The sequence below is a fragment of the Uloborus diversus genome, chromosome 3, assembly GCF_026930045.1.
Source record: "Uloborus diversus isolate 005 chromosome 3, Udiv.v.3.1, whole genome shotgun sequence".
NCBI classification, from domain to species: Eukaryota; Metazoa; Arthropoda; class Arachnida; order Araneae; family Uloboridae; genus Uloborus; species Uloborus diversus.
In genome coordinates, this window is record NC_072733.1 from 15,139,728 (window position 1) to 15,158,113 (window position 18,386).

Here is an 18,386-nt window from a genome sequence, read left to right on the forward strand (position 1 = left end):
CAAATAATTCTATGATTTTGAAAAACGATTTTTTTCCTGATACTTGGCTTTTTAAACTGAAAAATGTGTAGGGTCTGGTGGGGTAAAGTGGTCATAAAATCGTAGGTTTTCAACTTAGGTGGATAATAAAAACAATAAAGTCTTTAAACACTTCAACTTTTGTTGTTGTTATTTTACATTGCATTATTAAAGAACACGGTACATTGCATTTCAGGAAAAAAATATTGAATTTAAGTAGTTTTATAACACTTTCATTTCCCTTTGTATTTATGACCACTTTACCCCATGGGATGGGGGAAAGTGGTCATAGTTTAAAAAAACTGCAAAACCGTTACAAATAACCCTAATTTTTGTATATTTCGGTTATTTTTATAGTTACAAGTATATGTACGAGTATATACGGGTATACACGAGTCTATTATACGTGTCGTGTAGACATGAGTAAACATGTTCATATATGAATAGATACATGTATACATCAGATGCATGCACATGCCTACTCAAGTATATACGTGTATACACGAGTGTATACACGTATATACTCACGCATGTATACGTGATTACCTGTAGGAGTGTATACGTGTCTACACGGGTATATACGTATCACGTGTATATGCGAGTAAAGCGTAGAAAAGCGTAGAACATCATATGCGTGTTTTGCGCTTGTATCTCGAGTATATGCGTGCATACCTGAGTATATACGTGTACAGTCGACGCATATACGCATATAAAAGTGTACATACATACTTATACGAGTATACACGAGTTAATTCGTGGATATATCCAGTGCGTGTTTGTACGTGCCTATTCACGTAAATATATATGAAAGTACGAGTATATTCGTATGTTTACGTGTAAACACGATTCTATACCTGTTAGACGTATATACGTGCATTTACGTGTATACACCAGTACATGTATCTACGTATATCCACGAGTATATCCACTAATATACATGTATGCTTACAGAATGAATCGAAGATTTTTTGCAAAATCTAAGTGGTGTGAAAGGGGAGGATAAGAAGCAAAGAATCATAAGGAACTTATGGTCGCTGACGCGCTACATGCACAAAAGGTCACAAACTGACGTTAGCAAAACAGGTCACAAATTTGTTATACAAAGATGATTTCACCCGACATTTTAGTTTTTAAGACATATTTAGAGCAGTTGTTAAAAGTTACGGCCTGTAGTAGTTCTAATACACGCATCGCAACGAAGGTGCAGCGACTGATGAAAGTTTTTCAAAAGTCTCGTAATTGCAACAGAGTGATTGCGATGCATGTATTACAGCTGCCGCAAATTTCATCAATAACTTTAAAATTTTCTTAAAACCTAAAATGTTGTGTAAAATTGTCTCTGTGTAATAAATTTGTGACATGTTTTGCATCCATCAGTTTCTGGCTTTGCGTGCATGTAGCGCGTCAGCCTTGAGTTTGATTCTGGATGTTTCTTATGATTCTCACTTCTTATCCTCCCGTCTAACACCTTTTAATAATTTGACCAAGAGTTTAGACTCACCCTGTATACATATATATCATATGCTTATATGCAAGTGTCTACTCGAGTACGTACGCGTATATACGTGTCTCCCTGAGTATATAATTGTTCGTATACATACGAGCATATAAGCGGGAATATATGTGTATAGTCGAATGTATATCTGTATAGATAAAAAATACTTGCAGATACCCAAATACGTGTTTATTGGTGCATTTATGTGAATACGTATATATACGTGCCTACACGTGTATTTGCGTATACATACGCATATACTCGTATATTTAACCCTGTTTATTGTAAAAACAATACATATTAAGTGAAATTAATATTTAATTTACATCTGCCTTAAACTTAAAGATTTAGTGACTTTAGAAGAACAATATTCGTTAAGCCTAACATTATGACCACTTTACCCCATCTTACTTAAATTGTTCTAACAAATTATTCAAAATAGATTCAGCTAACTACTAATGAGTAAGAGTTCTTGAGACATGTAGGAAGCTTCCTGTGCAGTCAATCTGTTCATAATTCTAACAAACAAAATTTCCCAAGGAAGTTAAAAAAGGTGTTTAGATTTTAAGAATTTTCATATTTACACAAAATATTTTTTTTTACCAAATAAAATTTTGCCAGTTGTAAAATTTTGTATTCAAAATATAGTTTATAAATGCACTACACTAAAATAAAATTTTCACATTTATTCGAACATTAATTTCCAAGCTATAGCCATTTATTTGAATTATGACCACTTTACCCCATTGACCACTTTCCCCCACCAGACCCTATAGTGTTTGTTATATATATATTGACAAGAAATCCCTCCCCACCTTTCTAAATTATATGCAATCATTTATATGCACCTTCAATATTTAAAATTTTTATTAGTGGAATAAATTTATTTGGCTAGTTGATTAGCAATATAAAAATCCAAAAAACCATTCAAATTTCATTAACTAAAGATAATACATAATAGTATATTTTTGAAAATAAATAATCATTCTTATAGTGTTTAAAATTTAAAGGAAAAAAGAACTTCTTTTATATGTTTGAAATAATACACATTTATGATTATCAAATAAGGTGCAAAAAAGTTTCATAGCATTCTACATGTTGAATTAAAAGTAAAATACTTTCAGACATTTTTTAAAAAGGACTGTCAAAATGAAAATACATTTTCCAAGATACCAAGTTAACATAAATTAAAAACTCCTCACTTTTATATTTGTCTAAATAAGATAATTATGAAGTAATCCAAAAGGATCTTCTTGTTTATGCTGATGATTTCTTGCTTTCCCTTTTACTTAATTCATCTTTTTTTTTTTTAACTTTTTCAGTTGTCTTCTTCAGTCTTCAGTTCACTTTTTTTGTGTTTACTTACTACAGTCGACGCTCATTATAACGATCACACATTATAAAGACCATTCCATAATAACCACCTGCAATAAAAGCCCCAACTTTGTCCCTAACTCTATGTTCATTTGCTTTCGGTATAATGACTGTTCTGTATCGTCCAATCCAATACAGCAACCGAATTCAGTGGACCTTTTTTGTGTTTTTTAAACAAATTTGTCACTTGAAATGACATTCATTATTGCTTACGGGCAGCTGCACGGAGTCTTCAATGTTCAATCCAACTTTGAGAAAAGGGGGGAGGGGGGATTACCACTCACCACAGCACAGAAAAAAATAAAGGGAGGGAAAAAGTGAAATTTCCGGACACCTAAAGAAAAGTTATTGACAGATGTATTGTTAGTTTGATGTTTGAATCACATAGTTTTTTAAGAGCTTGTTTTTTCACTCGACTAAGATGATGATTACAAAGTGGATACCCTTACAGTTTTGCATCACTCTAAAGCAGCATGGAATGAAGCCTCAGAAAAGACCATGAAGAATTGCTTCCATCATGCTGATTTTAAAAAGAAAAAAGGAAACGGAATCTACTGCTGAAGTGATTGGTCAGGCAATCCAAAATGAAAATTTCGTTGAAGAAGATGAAATGCTTTTTTTAAGAAAATGAAATTGGATGAAGTGTTCAACTTTAACGATTATGATGAAATTGATTATGATGTAGAATGTGATGAACATCTGTCAGAAGATGAACTATTTCTCGATATTGTGCAAAAAACAAATTGATGTATCATAATCAGAAGATGAAGAAGAAGAAATTGAGACAAAAGTTCCTAGTATGAAAAATGTTTCGAATGCTCGAGGGACTTTTAAATGTTTCTTTGAAAGGCAAGGAAAACAGTTTAGCATCTATAACTAAAATGGAAAATTATACAAAATTTTGCAAAAATCATGTGCGCGTTAAAAAGGCAAACAACTGTTTCTTATTTTATCTTCAGAAAAGAAATGATAATAAGCATATAATAAATTTTTTCCCATTTTTTTCCTACTTTAAAATTTGTTTAATATTTTGCATCCACAACTTTTCTAAAAACTCGTATGATAAAAAATTATTCGGACATTCAACTGGAATCTTTGAAAAAGTGCCAATTTTATTAGAGCAATGGACCATGCATGATTGCATATTTTTGAATTCTACCTCTTATCAAGACCTTTTTCTCTGGAACAGAGATGGCCAGAAATTGTCCGTTATATCGAGCGTTGACAGTACTACATATATCAAGCTAGTTCACTTTTTCTTTTTAAAGACATTTTTTTTTGCCTCCTGGCTCATTTCTGACTGCTTTTTAATTAAAGTTTATTTAATGCTAGTTTTAGCGGAGGTGAGGCGTTGAGTACACAACTCTTCTATACATTTCTTGAATCTAGATAGTTTCTGAGATAAAGTATACATAAAATATTCAAAGCAGGGTGTGTCCACACTTAACTGTTGCTGAAGCTTTTATTGATATTAGTAGTCTTTAATTAATGGGCAAACAATGTATCAGACTATATCAGTATTTATTTCTTTGGTGTTTAGTTGGAAGGTTTGACTTAACTCCAGAAAATTTCAAGGCCCGTTTGAGAAGGTTGAAAAGCTTTTGCTATGAGCATAAATTGATTCCCCATTTTGCCTAATTTTCATACTAAATGGCTGAATACTAATGTATGTCTTCAAGAAAGTAAAGCCAAAATTGAAATACTGTATGAATTCATATAAATAAAATGAGAATAGATATGTACGTATGTATATAAAAAAAATATGGGTAACTTCCCTATACAAACCCAGTTTACATCGGATCTCGACCAATTTTGGCAGGGAGCAAGGGCGCCCATATATAGGGGGGCTCGAGCCCCCCCCCCCCTTTGAAATTAGAACTTCCTTGCTTTTAGTACTTTTTTTCTTTGCAAAAATCTGAAAACATTTCTTCTCCAGCCGTTAATGAATAAGTTATTAAAAAAATGAAATTTTAATAACTCTAATCTGCACTAAAATCAGTTTCCATTTGGAAAACATCCTGTTAAAACATGGGGAAAATATCTCAGCCTCCCCTTACAATTTTGCATATGGGCGCCCTTGGCACAGAGGTTCTTCTGCACCTGTTATAGGGGAGTTTTTGAACGCCAAAAAAATATCAAACCATTTGAATTTAAATGTTAGGACCTGAAAATGGTATTATAGTGTATTCAATAAGTTCCCAGACTGGTCACATATAATAAAACAAGCAAATTGAAAATACTTACATTTATTATTAGGCTTCTACATATTCTCCATTCAATTCTCTGCAACGCTTAGATGAGTTTTCAGGTCCATCATTGCCCTTTGAAGCGCCTCTTGTAGAATGATGCTGAGTTCCCTTGTTAACGCCATTTCAATCGCATCTAATGACTGGTAACGGTGCCCCTTCATCTTTAAGTTTTGGAAACAAAAAATAGTTGGGGGGGGGGGGGGCAGATTAGGTGAGTGCGCAGGATGGTTAATGCTCAGAACTTGTTTTTTTGCCCAAAACTCTTTGACTCCTGACTTGAACACGGACAACCTGATCTCACATCATCTTCCGTTGATTCTCTTCTGCTTCTCTGAACCTCACAAACCACTCAAACAAGGTTGTATGACTCATTGCACTGTTGCCATACGTAGCATTAATCATTTCGTAAGACTTCGGCGCAGTTTTGCCCAATTTTAAACAAAACTTGATGTTGCTTCATGGTTTTAAAATCACGTGATCACATTAAGACACTTTACACATGTGAACGCCTACACTACAAAATTTCTCTGAATTGAGTGAAACTTGGACTGTTTATCCTCTGATGTTGTATCTACTTGTGACAATCTGCTGCAAATAGATGGCGCCACTTGTAGTCATTCTGTAGCGGCAGTATGGGAACTTTTTGAACACACTATGTAAATTGCTCTTTCTACCACAAACAATTCTTGGATCGTCTTGATTTTAGTTTCTTTAGAAAGCCCATGAAAAATATCCTCTTAGATGATTTTTTACCTTTGCAGAATGAAAACTCAAAGTGCCTAAATTGATCAGGAACAGTTAAAAGCATTTTTAAGTAAAAGAAAATTTTAAATTGGAAATTTATTGTCTGCACAAGCTACGACAATGAGAGAGAAAAAATTCATTAAATACAAATAGCTGAATAAATATTTGTTGCCCATTTTTGCTTGTTAGTGAACAAATAAATTCAAGCTTTTGCTTTGAGGTTTTTCATGTAATGGGAGAATCGAGAGAGTTTTCCCTTTTCAATAATTTTTTCGCAAGTCATAAATTTCTATTTGTATTGTCTGCAGAAGATAATCAAGGATTTTAGTTTCTTTAATGAAGACTTTTAGATTTGCTGTTAACGTTATTTTAGAATGGTTGATGCTGATGTGAATTTTGAGGGATTGATGTTGTTATTCTAATGGGGACTAATAGTAGATTTTTAAAAAATGGGATTTTTTTGAAGAATATTATTTCAATTCTGATGGAGTTTTATCCAGATAGGTTTTTTTTTTTTTGAGGGATTGGGTCGTTATTTGAAAACTGTAACCCTTATTCTAGCAGGGATTTTCAGATGCTAATACCCTTTTTCTGATGGGAATGTTTTCCTTATTTTGAATGGAAAATTCTGAGGACTATTGTCCTCATTCTAATAGGAGTTTTTAGACTTTACTCTGATAGGGAATTTTAAAGACTTTTGTCCTCGCAAAAGTGAGGATTTTTTTGGGGACTGATGTCAAGATTGCACTAGGGTTTTTTGAGAACTGATTTCCTAACTCAAATCAGAATTTATAGGGTCAATTGATGCTATTTTGGGACCCTTGCCTTTTTTCTAATGACCTTTTTAGTTATATACCTTATTTATTCGAGTTCTGGGATTTTTAGGGTAGGTTAACTTTATTTGCAAAGTTTTCTCACTCGGATGGGAATTGTTAGGGACAATGTCCAAATTTTAATGGGGATTTTAAATATCTGAATTTGCATCGATTTTTTTTCTTTTATTTAAGCCTGATTGTTGATCATATATTGCTTGACACAACTTTTATTTTCAAGGTGGACCCTGCATAGCCAGGAGAAGTAGCTAGTCTATATAGGAATAAATGTATGAGAAAATTCAACCTATGATTTTAAAATATAAATACAAACACAAAAGTGACGACCAGCAACAGGCTCTGGGCCCAGCTAGGCTGGTCCTAGTCAATTTACAATCCCCAGTGAAGATCAATGGCCCTCTTAAAACTATCTAATCCCTTGCTCATAACCAAATCTTCCAGTAAGCTGTTCCAAGGTTCCACTACCCTGCTAAAATAATAATTTTTCAATATCCATGTTAGCCTGAGATTTAAATATCTTAAAACAATGAACCCTTGTCCTGTTTTCAGTGCTAAACTTTAGCCCCGTAACATCTTTCATTTTAATAAATCTAAACAACTGAATCATGTCCCCTTAGTCTCTACTTTGCTCAAGACTACATTTTTAGCATTCTAAGCCTGGAATCGTAGTCTAAATGAGAGACTCCATTTATTAGCCTTGTAGCCCGCCTTTGAACCTTTTCCAATACATTAATATCTTTCTTAAGATAAGGAAACAAAAACTGAACAGCATACTCCAAATGAGGTCTTACCAAACTTCTATACAAGGGCAGAAGAACTTGTTTAGATTTGTTTGAAATAGATCTATTGATAAACCAAAGCATCTTATTGGCTTTGTTACTAGCTATGCTGCACTGTTGACTAAACTTTAAATCCTGACTTATTAAGACGCCCAGATCAGTAACTTTTTCTGCCTGACTAAAGACTGAACCTTACAAATAATAACTTGTACACTAATTTCCATGCCCTAAATGTAGCACTTGACATTTCCCAACATTAACAGCCATACCCCATTTATCAGCCCACTCCGTAATATGATCTAGATCTTCTTGCAGCTGATTTGCTTGTTCTTCATTATCTACAATTCCCATAACTTTGACATCATCTGCAAAACAATTCATGTTCCAGAAATATTTTTATGAATATCGTTCATAAAAACAATGAACAAAACAGGCCCTAACACTGATCCCTGAGGAACCCCGCTTAAAACCTCACTGAATTTAGAATAATTTTCCCTTACAACTACCTTTTGTTTCCTTCCAGTCAGCCAGTTTTTTACCCAAATGAAAGTTTTCCCTCCTATTCCTATATCAACTAATTTGCTAAGTAGAGCAACATGCGGTACCTTATCGAAAGCTTTTTGAAAATCAATGTAAATAACATCTACTGGCTGATGTGAGTAATTATTAAGTTGATTGGAAAATTATATTTCTTAGTGAGGATGTATGTCTGTTTTGAGAGGAAGGTAAATCACTGTTTCTGTCAACAAATATATTAAAAATGTTTTTGAGAAAATGAGTCACTGACTTTTAAATGATGTCCAAAGCTAATTTTCACTTTTTCTTTTTCAATTTTAAGTTATTTTAAACAAAATTTCAGCAGTCTAAAAAGGAAATATCAAATAAAGCAATAAATACAGTCATATTTTTGAGAAATGAAAATAAGATAAGTTTACATGTGAAAAAAGTTATTATTTTTATTTTTGCTGTGAAAAGCTTCAGCACAATGAATTTCTAATACTTCACATATTTTGGTACATATTTTTTCAAAAGCATAAGAAAAGCAATCATGTAAAAAAACAAAACATTCCTTTATTAAAAGTTTTTGATAAAGGAGGTTGATGATGCTTATTTTTTTAAAATTGCTAATTTCAAAATAATTTTCAATTAAACTTTTCAAAGAAATTATTTCTGAAACTACATTGATGCTGTATTAATTCTCAGCATCAACCATGGTGTATGTAATATTGAAAAATTTAAGTGCTTATGAAACATAATTTGAAAGTTATGTATTTCAAAAGTGAATTTATGCATACAAATAATAGTACATAATTTAAAATTTTAATTTTTTATACAAAAATTATAAAATGTTTAGCAAATCTGAGTTAAAATGTCTTAACAAGTACAATAAATCAACAATATTTAAAAGTCCAAGATATGACCAATAACCACATTAGAAATACTATCTGCATTATTCCAATGGTCAAATGAAAAAATATCTTAATTATATTTCCAAAATGATACCAATAATAAACTAGCATATTTTTCAAAGCAAAATTTTTTGCCCAATTTCCTTTTCTGAAAGTGAGCATAATTGCGTATAAATATAAATGAATATGCATTGAACATAAAATCTTGCACAATAGTGTCTTTGTCATTTCTAGCAAACATACAAAAGTACACAGGCAAATGGAAAGCATTTTCCCCCCAAAGAGATGAGAAATGTGACACACAAATGAAGCATAGAAAAAATAGTCTCTCTAATTTATAGTTCAGAAGTTCTCTTCTATTAAGTTATAAGTTGCATAGTTATGTACTTTAGTAAAAAGGCATTCAATGAAGTGCATATCATGAACCTAGAAAACATCGAGTAAATAAAAACTACTCTGAGTAGATATCAGTTTGAAACCTGCACATAAAATATTGCATTCAAACAAGCCTATAATAAATAACAGGCTCAATGTCGACTAGAACCAAATTACATGTAAAACAGCATTGCACTCATATTTGCTTTCAGGAAAGTTTATAACAGTATAAAGCCCATTTTAACACAGGCTAATTTATAACAAACAATTCAGCACCAAGTTTTCTATACTTTACAATTATCTTTAAACAATTATAAAATTATCATAATGCAGTAATAACATTCTGCATTCTAATAAATTTCAAATCATTCCAGAATATTCTAGAAGTTAGGTAGCATATAAAATGACAACATTAATGCAAATGCAGATTTGAATAGAAACCGAAAATGTTTAGTCACAAATAGGAATAATTTAACAGACTGGCCATATGTTTAGTGTATTAATTGTTATAAATAGCTAAGAAATATTCATTTCAAATGATATATGATTTAATTATTTGCTTTTGTGTCATAGATGAGTAAAATTCTTCTAACTTCAAAGTAGATTGAGAAAAAATATATTTCTTCAAAAGAGACTTAAAAGCTCTTCATTAATTAAGGTGTTTAATTCTTTCTCAGTTTTCAAAGGAAAAAAAAGTTTCCTTATGAAGTGCAATTATCTCTTCATAACTTTTAAGATTGTTTTATGTATACTGTTTAGGACCTGAACATGAAAATCATATCAAGAACACAAGACACAGATCATACTGGTTTTAAACTAGATAAAATATATTGCACTTGAACCCATTTTTAAAAAAAAAAATAGATATCAGCATGTTCCCCAAGAAAATTAGTTAATCATCACGCACATATGAAGATTTTCAGTAACATTTAGTAAGCAGTGCTTATAAAACATTTCAATGTCATTGAAATTTCTCTTTAACTAAATTTTCATTCATAAAAATTATTTTATAAAGATTTATACAAGCTTTTTTTGATGAAAAGTTAAACATTTTGTGATTGTTAGCAAACATTGAACAAATGATACAATAGAAAATAGAAAATATAAATAAGCAAATATAAATAAGTAAAGGCATTGTTTCATAGTAAATCATGTATATAACTCTATACTTGGGAGAGAAGGGCACTATGTCCATATTGATGTTAACACTTAAAACTTAGAAAGCTTAATTTGATGAAAACATTTTTTCATTAAATTAAAAAACTGTAAACAACACCAATACACTTTTTGTTAGCTAAAGCCATGCTAACCTTATTTTAAATATGCAAAATAAATACCTTTATGCTTGAAAAGTAAAATAAGAAATAACTGCAAACACGTGTTTCGGGGTTACAAGGAACACCTATTTCAATGCAAAATGAGTGAGCTTATGAATGAAAAAAACTTTTGTCAGATGTCTTTTCATCCATAAGTGCACTTATATTGCATTGAAAAATGCAAAAATGTTTCCTTGTAACCCCAAAAAACATGTCTGCAGTAATCTGCAGTTTGTGCTAAAATATGTTGTTATTTTACTATGCAACAATTAGTTCACAGATTCTACCATTCTAAAAACCATGCTGCACACAACTGGCAAAAAAGCAGTATTGATACTATTTTTGCAACGTCATTGATCAAAAATATCAAGTTTTAGAAAACAATTTCTTTATTTTACATGAAAAAAAAATTAACAACAGTCAATATCAGTGAAGAATCTCGGTGATAAATGCCATTTTAGCATCAATTAAGGACCAGAATCAATAGTGATGAGAAATTGTAAAAATTACATTAAATAAGCAAAATGAAAATTGAAAAAAAAAAAAAAAAAAAAAAAATATATATATATATATATATATATATATATATATATATATATATATATATATATATATAAATTACTCGATATCTGTCTGAACTGCTTGCCAGAAATAGATTATTGATGCAATTTAATATTGGCCTGCATAATTATTTTTACAACAGCTATTAAATTCCTGTGGTGATGTTGTGTCTAAAATAGGGACAGCACACATCGAGGATAATTTAAGAATGCGCCACTTAAACAACCTCAAAATAATCACGGCAGCTTCAGAATTGTTACTTTAAAGCATATAACTTGTCTTTTATTTGATACAGTTGATTGTTAGGTACTTAAGCCATAAATTAAAAGTTAAAAAAAAAAAAAAAAAAACTAATACAAGGATTATGTCAAAAATATTATTAAAAAAAAGTGAAGTTTATTTTTGCTGCTTTAGATTGGAGCATTAAAAATCTTAATTATGTTATTTAAAATTTAATTTTGTCTCACCATCATCAGGCCCATCATTTAGGAGGAAAGGGGGGAGGCAATTGTTCCCCTGGATTAGAAACATGAATGTTTTTATGCATAAAAGGGCATGGTTTCAGTTGTTTTTCATTAAAATTTTCATTGCTTGTCCCCCCGCACCATGGAAGAATTTGAAATGATTGTCCAGACAAAAATTAAAGGTATCTCAATATGGCCACTAGCACAGCCAGAAAATGTACCTTCAAGGAGTGGTCAGAATTTTCTCTCGTATGTGGGGAGGAATTCAAAAACTGAGAGAATTTAATGACATAAAATACAACCTAACAGTCTCTACTTAACATAATTTATTTATTCATATTTTACATTTGCTTTTCCCCTTTTTCCCTTTCAAGTTTTGTATTTTGTATATTTGACATTTTTTGTTTCTTGATATTTCATGTTTCTCTACACACACACACACACACACACACACGCACGCACGTGCACACACACACATATATATATTGGCAATTCGGCTTAAAATTAAGGGTTCTCACAGGTTAACCATCAAAACACCATGTCTTTCCCCTACCATATCAAATATTCATGCTAAAGCTTGATAAATATGAACTGAAAATCAAAGAAAAAATATTCTACAGAGATTGAATGCTAAAGCTGAAAAATGTAATCAACTTTTGTCAACAGGAAAATAATGTGTGACATAAATTTCTACACAACAATGTGAGCAGTTCTAAGATTTCTCTCCTTATTTAAAGACATGAAATTATGCATACTTCCGTTATCAAATACAAAACAAGTATAGTTTTCATGGGAAAATGCAACAAACATGAATTGAGATTCTTTCTGAAAAATTCACAAATTAAGTACCATTTTAGAGGTTGTCAATAGCATTTTAAAACTATTTAAGGACAATAAGAGATCATTTCTGACATGATCTTTTTGTAGCACAACCAGTGCCTATCCATTTCAAAAGAAATTAAAATAATCAAAATTATATGGAAATAAATCAAGGTCATTAACAGTTTTTAAAAGTTTTTAGTTATTTTTAACTGTAGCATGTCTCAAAAACAAATATAGAACATTTCTTTTAACAATTTCTCAACTATGATATTTTTAGAAAATTGTCCATCAGAAAAATACAACAAAATGTTTGATGTAAATATATAAATACAAAAAAATAGATTGAATAAAAAGCATGGAAAATATTTTAAAGAAACTGATTTTTCGTCATGCAGTTGAAAGTGAAACAACAAAATTATACATCTACTTAAAAATTTTCACTGAGCTACTACGTAGGTCACGGAAAACAATAAGATGAACCTTTGTACATTCCAGTTATGAAAAAGTTAAAAAATATTTTAAGTTGAAAAAAAATAAAATATTTTGATTTGGTGCATGCTAAACGTGAAAATAACATGCAAAAAACTATAAAAGTAAAAATTCCTTAACACAGGGTTTCTCAAGCTTTTTCCACCCACGGATTAGTAAAAACATGAGTAAATTTTCAAACTGTTGAAAGTTTTTTTTTTTAAACAATAAAAAAAAAACCTCTTAACCAGGTATGAAAGAACAGCTGCACTAGTTAATTATAAGTTTTTCAGCATGGTTTCCTTGCAATAATAATTAAATGCAACTAAGTAACTATTGTAATTGTTAAGTAAACAAATATTAAAAATTTAAAAAAAATTAAGAAACATAATAAAATAATGATATAAAAATATATAAAGATGGTAATTATTTTTCAAACAGGGAAATTTTTTTACATGGGTACGTAAGAGTCTTGGAGGATCTGTCAAAATTTTCTGTAGACCAGTGATTGAGAGAATCTCCGCTTTAACATATAAAGATATAAAATCTGAAATATGCAATATTATACTGGAAGTGCTACACCAGTAAAACATTGTTATTCAAGGCAAAGGAGTAAGGTACTTAAGGTAAGTACTTACCTTAAGTAAGGTATTAAGTAAAGGTACTTAAATTGTTAGAAATTCAGTGGACACCGTTTGATTGAATCAGTGGTTAATTGAATCAACTGCTTTACTGAAATCAAATTGCCGAACACAGAACAAAATCTAGCTTTATTGAATTACCCTCTGTATTAAATTAGCTGGTTTATGGAATCGAAATTGTTTAGAACAAACATGGTTCATATAAGTGGCGGCCACTGTACAAATTTACAAATAAATATTGCATATATATATTTTTATCGTTCTTTGAAATTTAGCCAAAATTATTTAATGTGTTATTCTTCAAAACAAAACGAAAAGAAAATGTTACTACCAAATGTATTCATTCATTGGAAATGTGATAATAAGAAAAATAGAGGAATGTGGGACAAAGTGAAATGGTTAAGATGACTGAGCTTTTTCAAAATGAACTAATTGGAAATTTGTTTTGAAAATTGCAGTACATAAAGAAAGAACATTGTGTTTTATAAAAAAAAATTGTATAAAAAATAGTTTTTTATTTTTGGCAGTAAAATTGTTCCTTCAAAAAAAAGGGACATTTTTCACTTTTTTTTTTGTAGGGCAAAGTGAAAAATGAAATATTTACTACTCGATTGTGAAAACTATTTTTGAACAAACTGATGAGCAAACAAAAGGATGATTGAATGAATAAAAAAGATAATGGAGAGATTAACTAATAAATTAATAAATTAATTAATTAATACATGTGGGAAAATAAATGAGTGAATATAAATAGTGTATGTGAATGAATTAATAGGTGAATAATTAAATGAAGGAATGTCAATAATTTAGTTAATAATACATGATTTAATAAATGATTGAATAAGTAAATGAAAATGAACTATTTCATTTTGCCCCGCATGCACTAAACTAAGTGTGAAAAATATTAAAAATACAAATAAGCTAAATATTAACTACATAAACACTGCACCGTCTATTAGAAGGTCCCAATTAATATTCAAAATGTTAATAATAAATCATTTGATAACATTGAAATAATTTTTAACTTCCAACAAAATATTGCAATTTGGCTAGCATTTTGTTTTGAAAATTGCTTGCATTATCATAACCTTTGATTTTCAGAGGTAATTTTTTCTTGAATGGAATAGACCACATATGATGCTACATAGTTAAAATATTACAAGGTAAGTGGAGCTAAAAGCAGAGTGAATATTTCACCATTTCACTTTGCCCCATATTCCCCTAAATATGACTCATATTTCAAGTATTTTGGTTGAAAAATGAAAAATATTTAAAATCAGCAGCGGTATAAAAGCAATTTCAACTAAAAGTTTTCTAAACCAGTAACAAAACATCAATTGTGGAAGAAAAAGGGACCAAATACATGGATTTGTTTCTGAAAAAGGATAACGATTAAATGACAAATGATCAAATAAGATTCGTGCTAAAATATGACTGAAATGAAAAACATAACATACCAATGAAAATCAGCAAAAACTGTCAAGAAAATACAGCATATAGCTATTTCAAGGCTACAATGGAACCTCTTCAACAGTGCAAAGAGTTCCTACAAAACAAGAAAGTCGTGAGAGAACTCAGTTTCACAGCTTTCTTGTTGTGTGGTGAGCTTCTTAAGGTAGGCGAACACCCTAAATATTTTTTTCTTCAATATTCAATGCAGATTTTTAAAATTAAACGATTATAAAATATGACATTTTGACTACTTATCTGTTGAAAACAAATTTTCAATGTTTTTTTTTTTTTTTTTTTTTTAATAAAAAAGCCATATTTTTAGCAAAAACCTGCAATTACCTTAACACTTCCAGTGCATTCACTTTTTCATGATTTTAAAAACTTTTTGTGTCTATCTCTTTGTGAAATACCAGAGAGTGATATGACCCTCCAATTCGGAAATAATGAACTAAAAACAGGTTTTATAGGTAAATGTTTGAAAATTCCCTGTGTGTTTCCTCCGTTGTGTCCAAAACATGTTTTTTGCCATCTAAGTTTAATTGATCATTATTTCAAAACCACATATTGCATGCACATTAACTTTTTGAGGTTTATATCACAGCAATGTGTTTGATTAATATGTTTGGAAAGTTTCAAATCTTTAGAGTTAATACTTTTTTCGCTAGAGCTGTTCACATAATAAAAAACTTGAAATTGTGGTTATGAGAAAATCAAGAAAGAAAAAGTAAATTTCAGTTATAAGCAGTGCGATTGAGTTCAGTAAATGTATTCTAGTTTTCTCAATAATTCACTGATTTAAAAAGCAATTGTGGATTTAGAAAGAACACTGGGGCTGTCTGAATTTCTCAAAATCTATTTTTTTGAAAATTAGGGTGTTCGCCTACCTTAACATTGTTGAAGAAGCTCCATTGTAGCCTTGAAATAGCTACATGCTATATTTTCTTGAAAATTTGTGCTTTATTTTTTTCATTGGTTTATCACTTAAATCAAGGATAATAATTGTTATAAATAATAGTGTGTATTCATTATATATATATATATATATATATATATATATATATATATATATATATATATATATAACAGGTTTTCTGGTATAATTGAAATTTCATATGCAGATATTGAAGGACAAAAACAATTTAAATGGCAGGCTGATGGAGAAGATATACTTTATTTATGAGCAAAAAATTTAAAAATTTTAACTTTGAAGTATATAAATCAGTAAGAGTACAAAAGCATTGAATGTGAGGGGGAAATAACTATTATGCACTTTACTATATTAAATGCAATAAAATAAGAAATTAAATCGAAAGAAATCCTCTAAATCATGTTTTATATTGGGCTTGAAAATAAGTCAAGTATAATAATTTAGAAAAAAAATGAAGACAAAACAAAATGAAATTCTTAAACAAATTTGAAATGAAAAGAGAAAAAGAAAGGAGTTTAAGAATATTTAAACATTAAAATACATAGTTGGTCCCTAAAAATGTATTTTTCAAAGATCATTTAAACATAAAAATAGAAAGACAAAGATATGATTACAAAATGCAAAGTAACAAATGTATATAGGGTCAATAAGAAACAATTGCACTAGAAGTCAAAATTATCATTACAAACCACTTCTGCGGAGCATCAAGTTTTATCTGTAAACAATAATACAAAAAAGAAAGAAAACAAAATCAATTATACAGCAAAACAGGTTTCGACTAGCAAAAAACAAAAAAAAAAAAAAAATGTTGACAGATCTTTTAAAAACTATAATATGATTTCAAAATGAAAAACAGTAATTGCCTTAACAGAACATTACATACAAAATAAGCTCAAAACAATATTAAACATTAAAAATACGTTTCAGAAAAGGTCACCATAATAAAGGGTGTCCCAAAATTAAATAGCATTTCAAGCTTGCTGTCAATTTTTTCCGGTGAAATTAAAGTAGTTTTTTTTAATACTTCCATTATGAAACATATGGATTAAATGATTGAAAACACACAATGCGTCGAAATTTTAAATAATGCACTTTATAAATCATACAATTGTTCGAAAAAATAGTGGCAATATGAATTGGCTGCCAAGATCATCATTAGATTTTTTTCAATAAAATATTTTAGGCATGAGGTACATCTAATAAAACTGGAAAAGTTTAGAACTTCAAAGAAGAAATTTGACCAAACACTTTCAAAATTTCTCAGAAACTATGTCACAGTGTTATAAGAAATTTTATGATATGAAAGAATGTGTACATCCAATATCATTCATTCTTTTGTCACATGATGTTGAACTAAAAAACTTATAACCTTCATTTCACTAATTGATATAAAACAAAAATACAATGAATTATTATAATAAAAATTTTTAAATGAACACCATAAAATAATGATAATAAATAAAATGTCAGTTTATTTTGTGACTTTATAAGAAAGTTTTTGGCTTACTGGAAAAAACAAAAATGTATATACTCACTTCATAACAGTTTATATAAGCTGCCAACAATTGAATAAGTAATGAAACAAACATTTTGCCTACTTTGGTTTTTATAAAAGCATTTTTACATACTTAAAAAATGTATAGTGCAAAATTCAAGAATGCAGGGGAACCATGTGCCTACATCTTTGGCATGTTGCATTTTTGAGAATAGCATTGTTCATGAACAACCAACATTGGCACAAACTTTGTAACTATCACAATTGCGCTGCATACATGTATATATTTACAGCAATAGCATGAAGAGGCAAAATATGTTTCTGATTATTACAAGATATTTTGCAAGTTGCAAGTGTTTTTAACTTAAAAAAGTTTGTCATATGTAACTCTTTTAAGACTGCAGGGTTCAGAAATATTGCAGGAACGATTCAGAGAAAGCCCTCATAAGAATCATTGATAAAATTTCATGGTCGATGAAACCTGAAAATAAATATTTAAAAAAACAAAATACATTAGGCAAAAACAAATTACAAAACTTCTTATCATTTGTTTTCACAGAAGTATAAACTACAAATAAGAATTGCAATGAGTAGAATATTAATGAAGCATGGAGTACATATGAACAAAAAACTATTCCATGGAATTTGATATCAAAAATTGTATCATTAAGCACATTTTCGATCAGACATAACATTATAATGCACTGTGAAGTATGAAATCTCTAAACGATGGACACTTTTAAGTACTTGACACTCATATGTGACATTACAAATGGTACCTCTGAATATCAGATTTTAAAAAAGTACAGAGCTGGTTTAAAATCACAATTTGAAAATAATAATGATAGAAAACCATAAGCTGTAATATTTATGAAAAGAAACAATACACAGTGTCCTTTTTAAGTTAAGCGGAAGCTTTCGAAAAATGACTGCGGAGTAAAAAATAAAAAGGAGAACTTCTTA

The 18,386-nt window shown here is 29.8% G+C and overlaps 1 protein-coding gene across 1 annotated transcript in view; it reads right to left on the minus strand.

The window, feature by feature from the left end:
• Positions 1 to 17,627: 17,627 nt before the first annotated feature.
• LOC129218232 (phosphatase and actin regulator 4-like) overlaps positions 17,628 to 18,386 on the minus strand; it is a 48,463-nt gene continuing 47,704 nt past the window's right edge. The window contains exon 9 of the mRNA XM_054852456.1: positions 17,628 to 17,904. Coding sequence (XP_054708431.1) covers positions 17,889 to 17,904 — 16 coding nt within the window. The 3' untranslated portion in view covers positions 17,628 to 17,888. The remainder of the gene's footprint in view (positions 17,905 to 18,386) is intronic.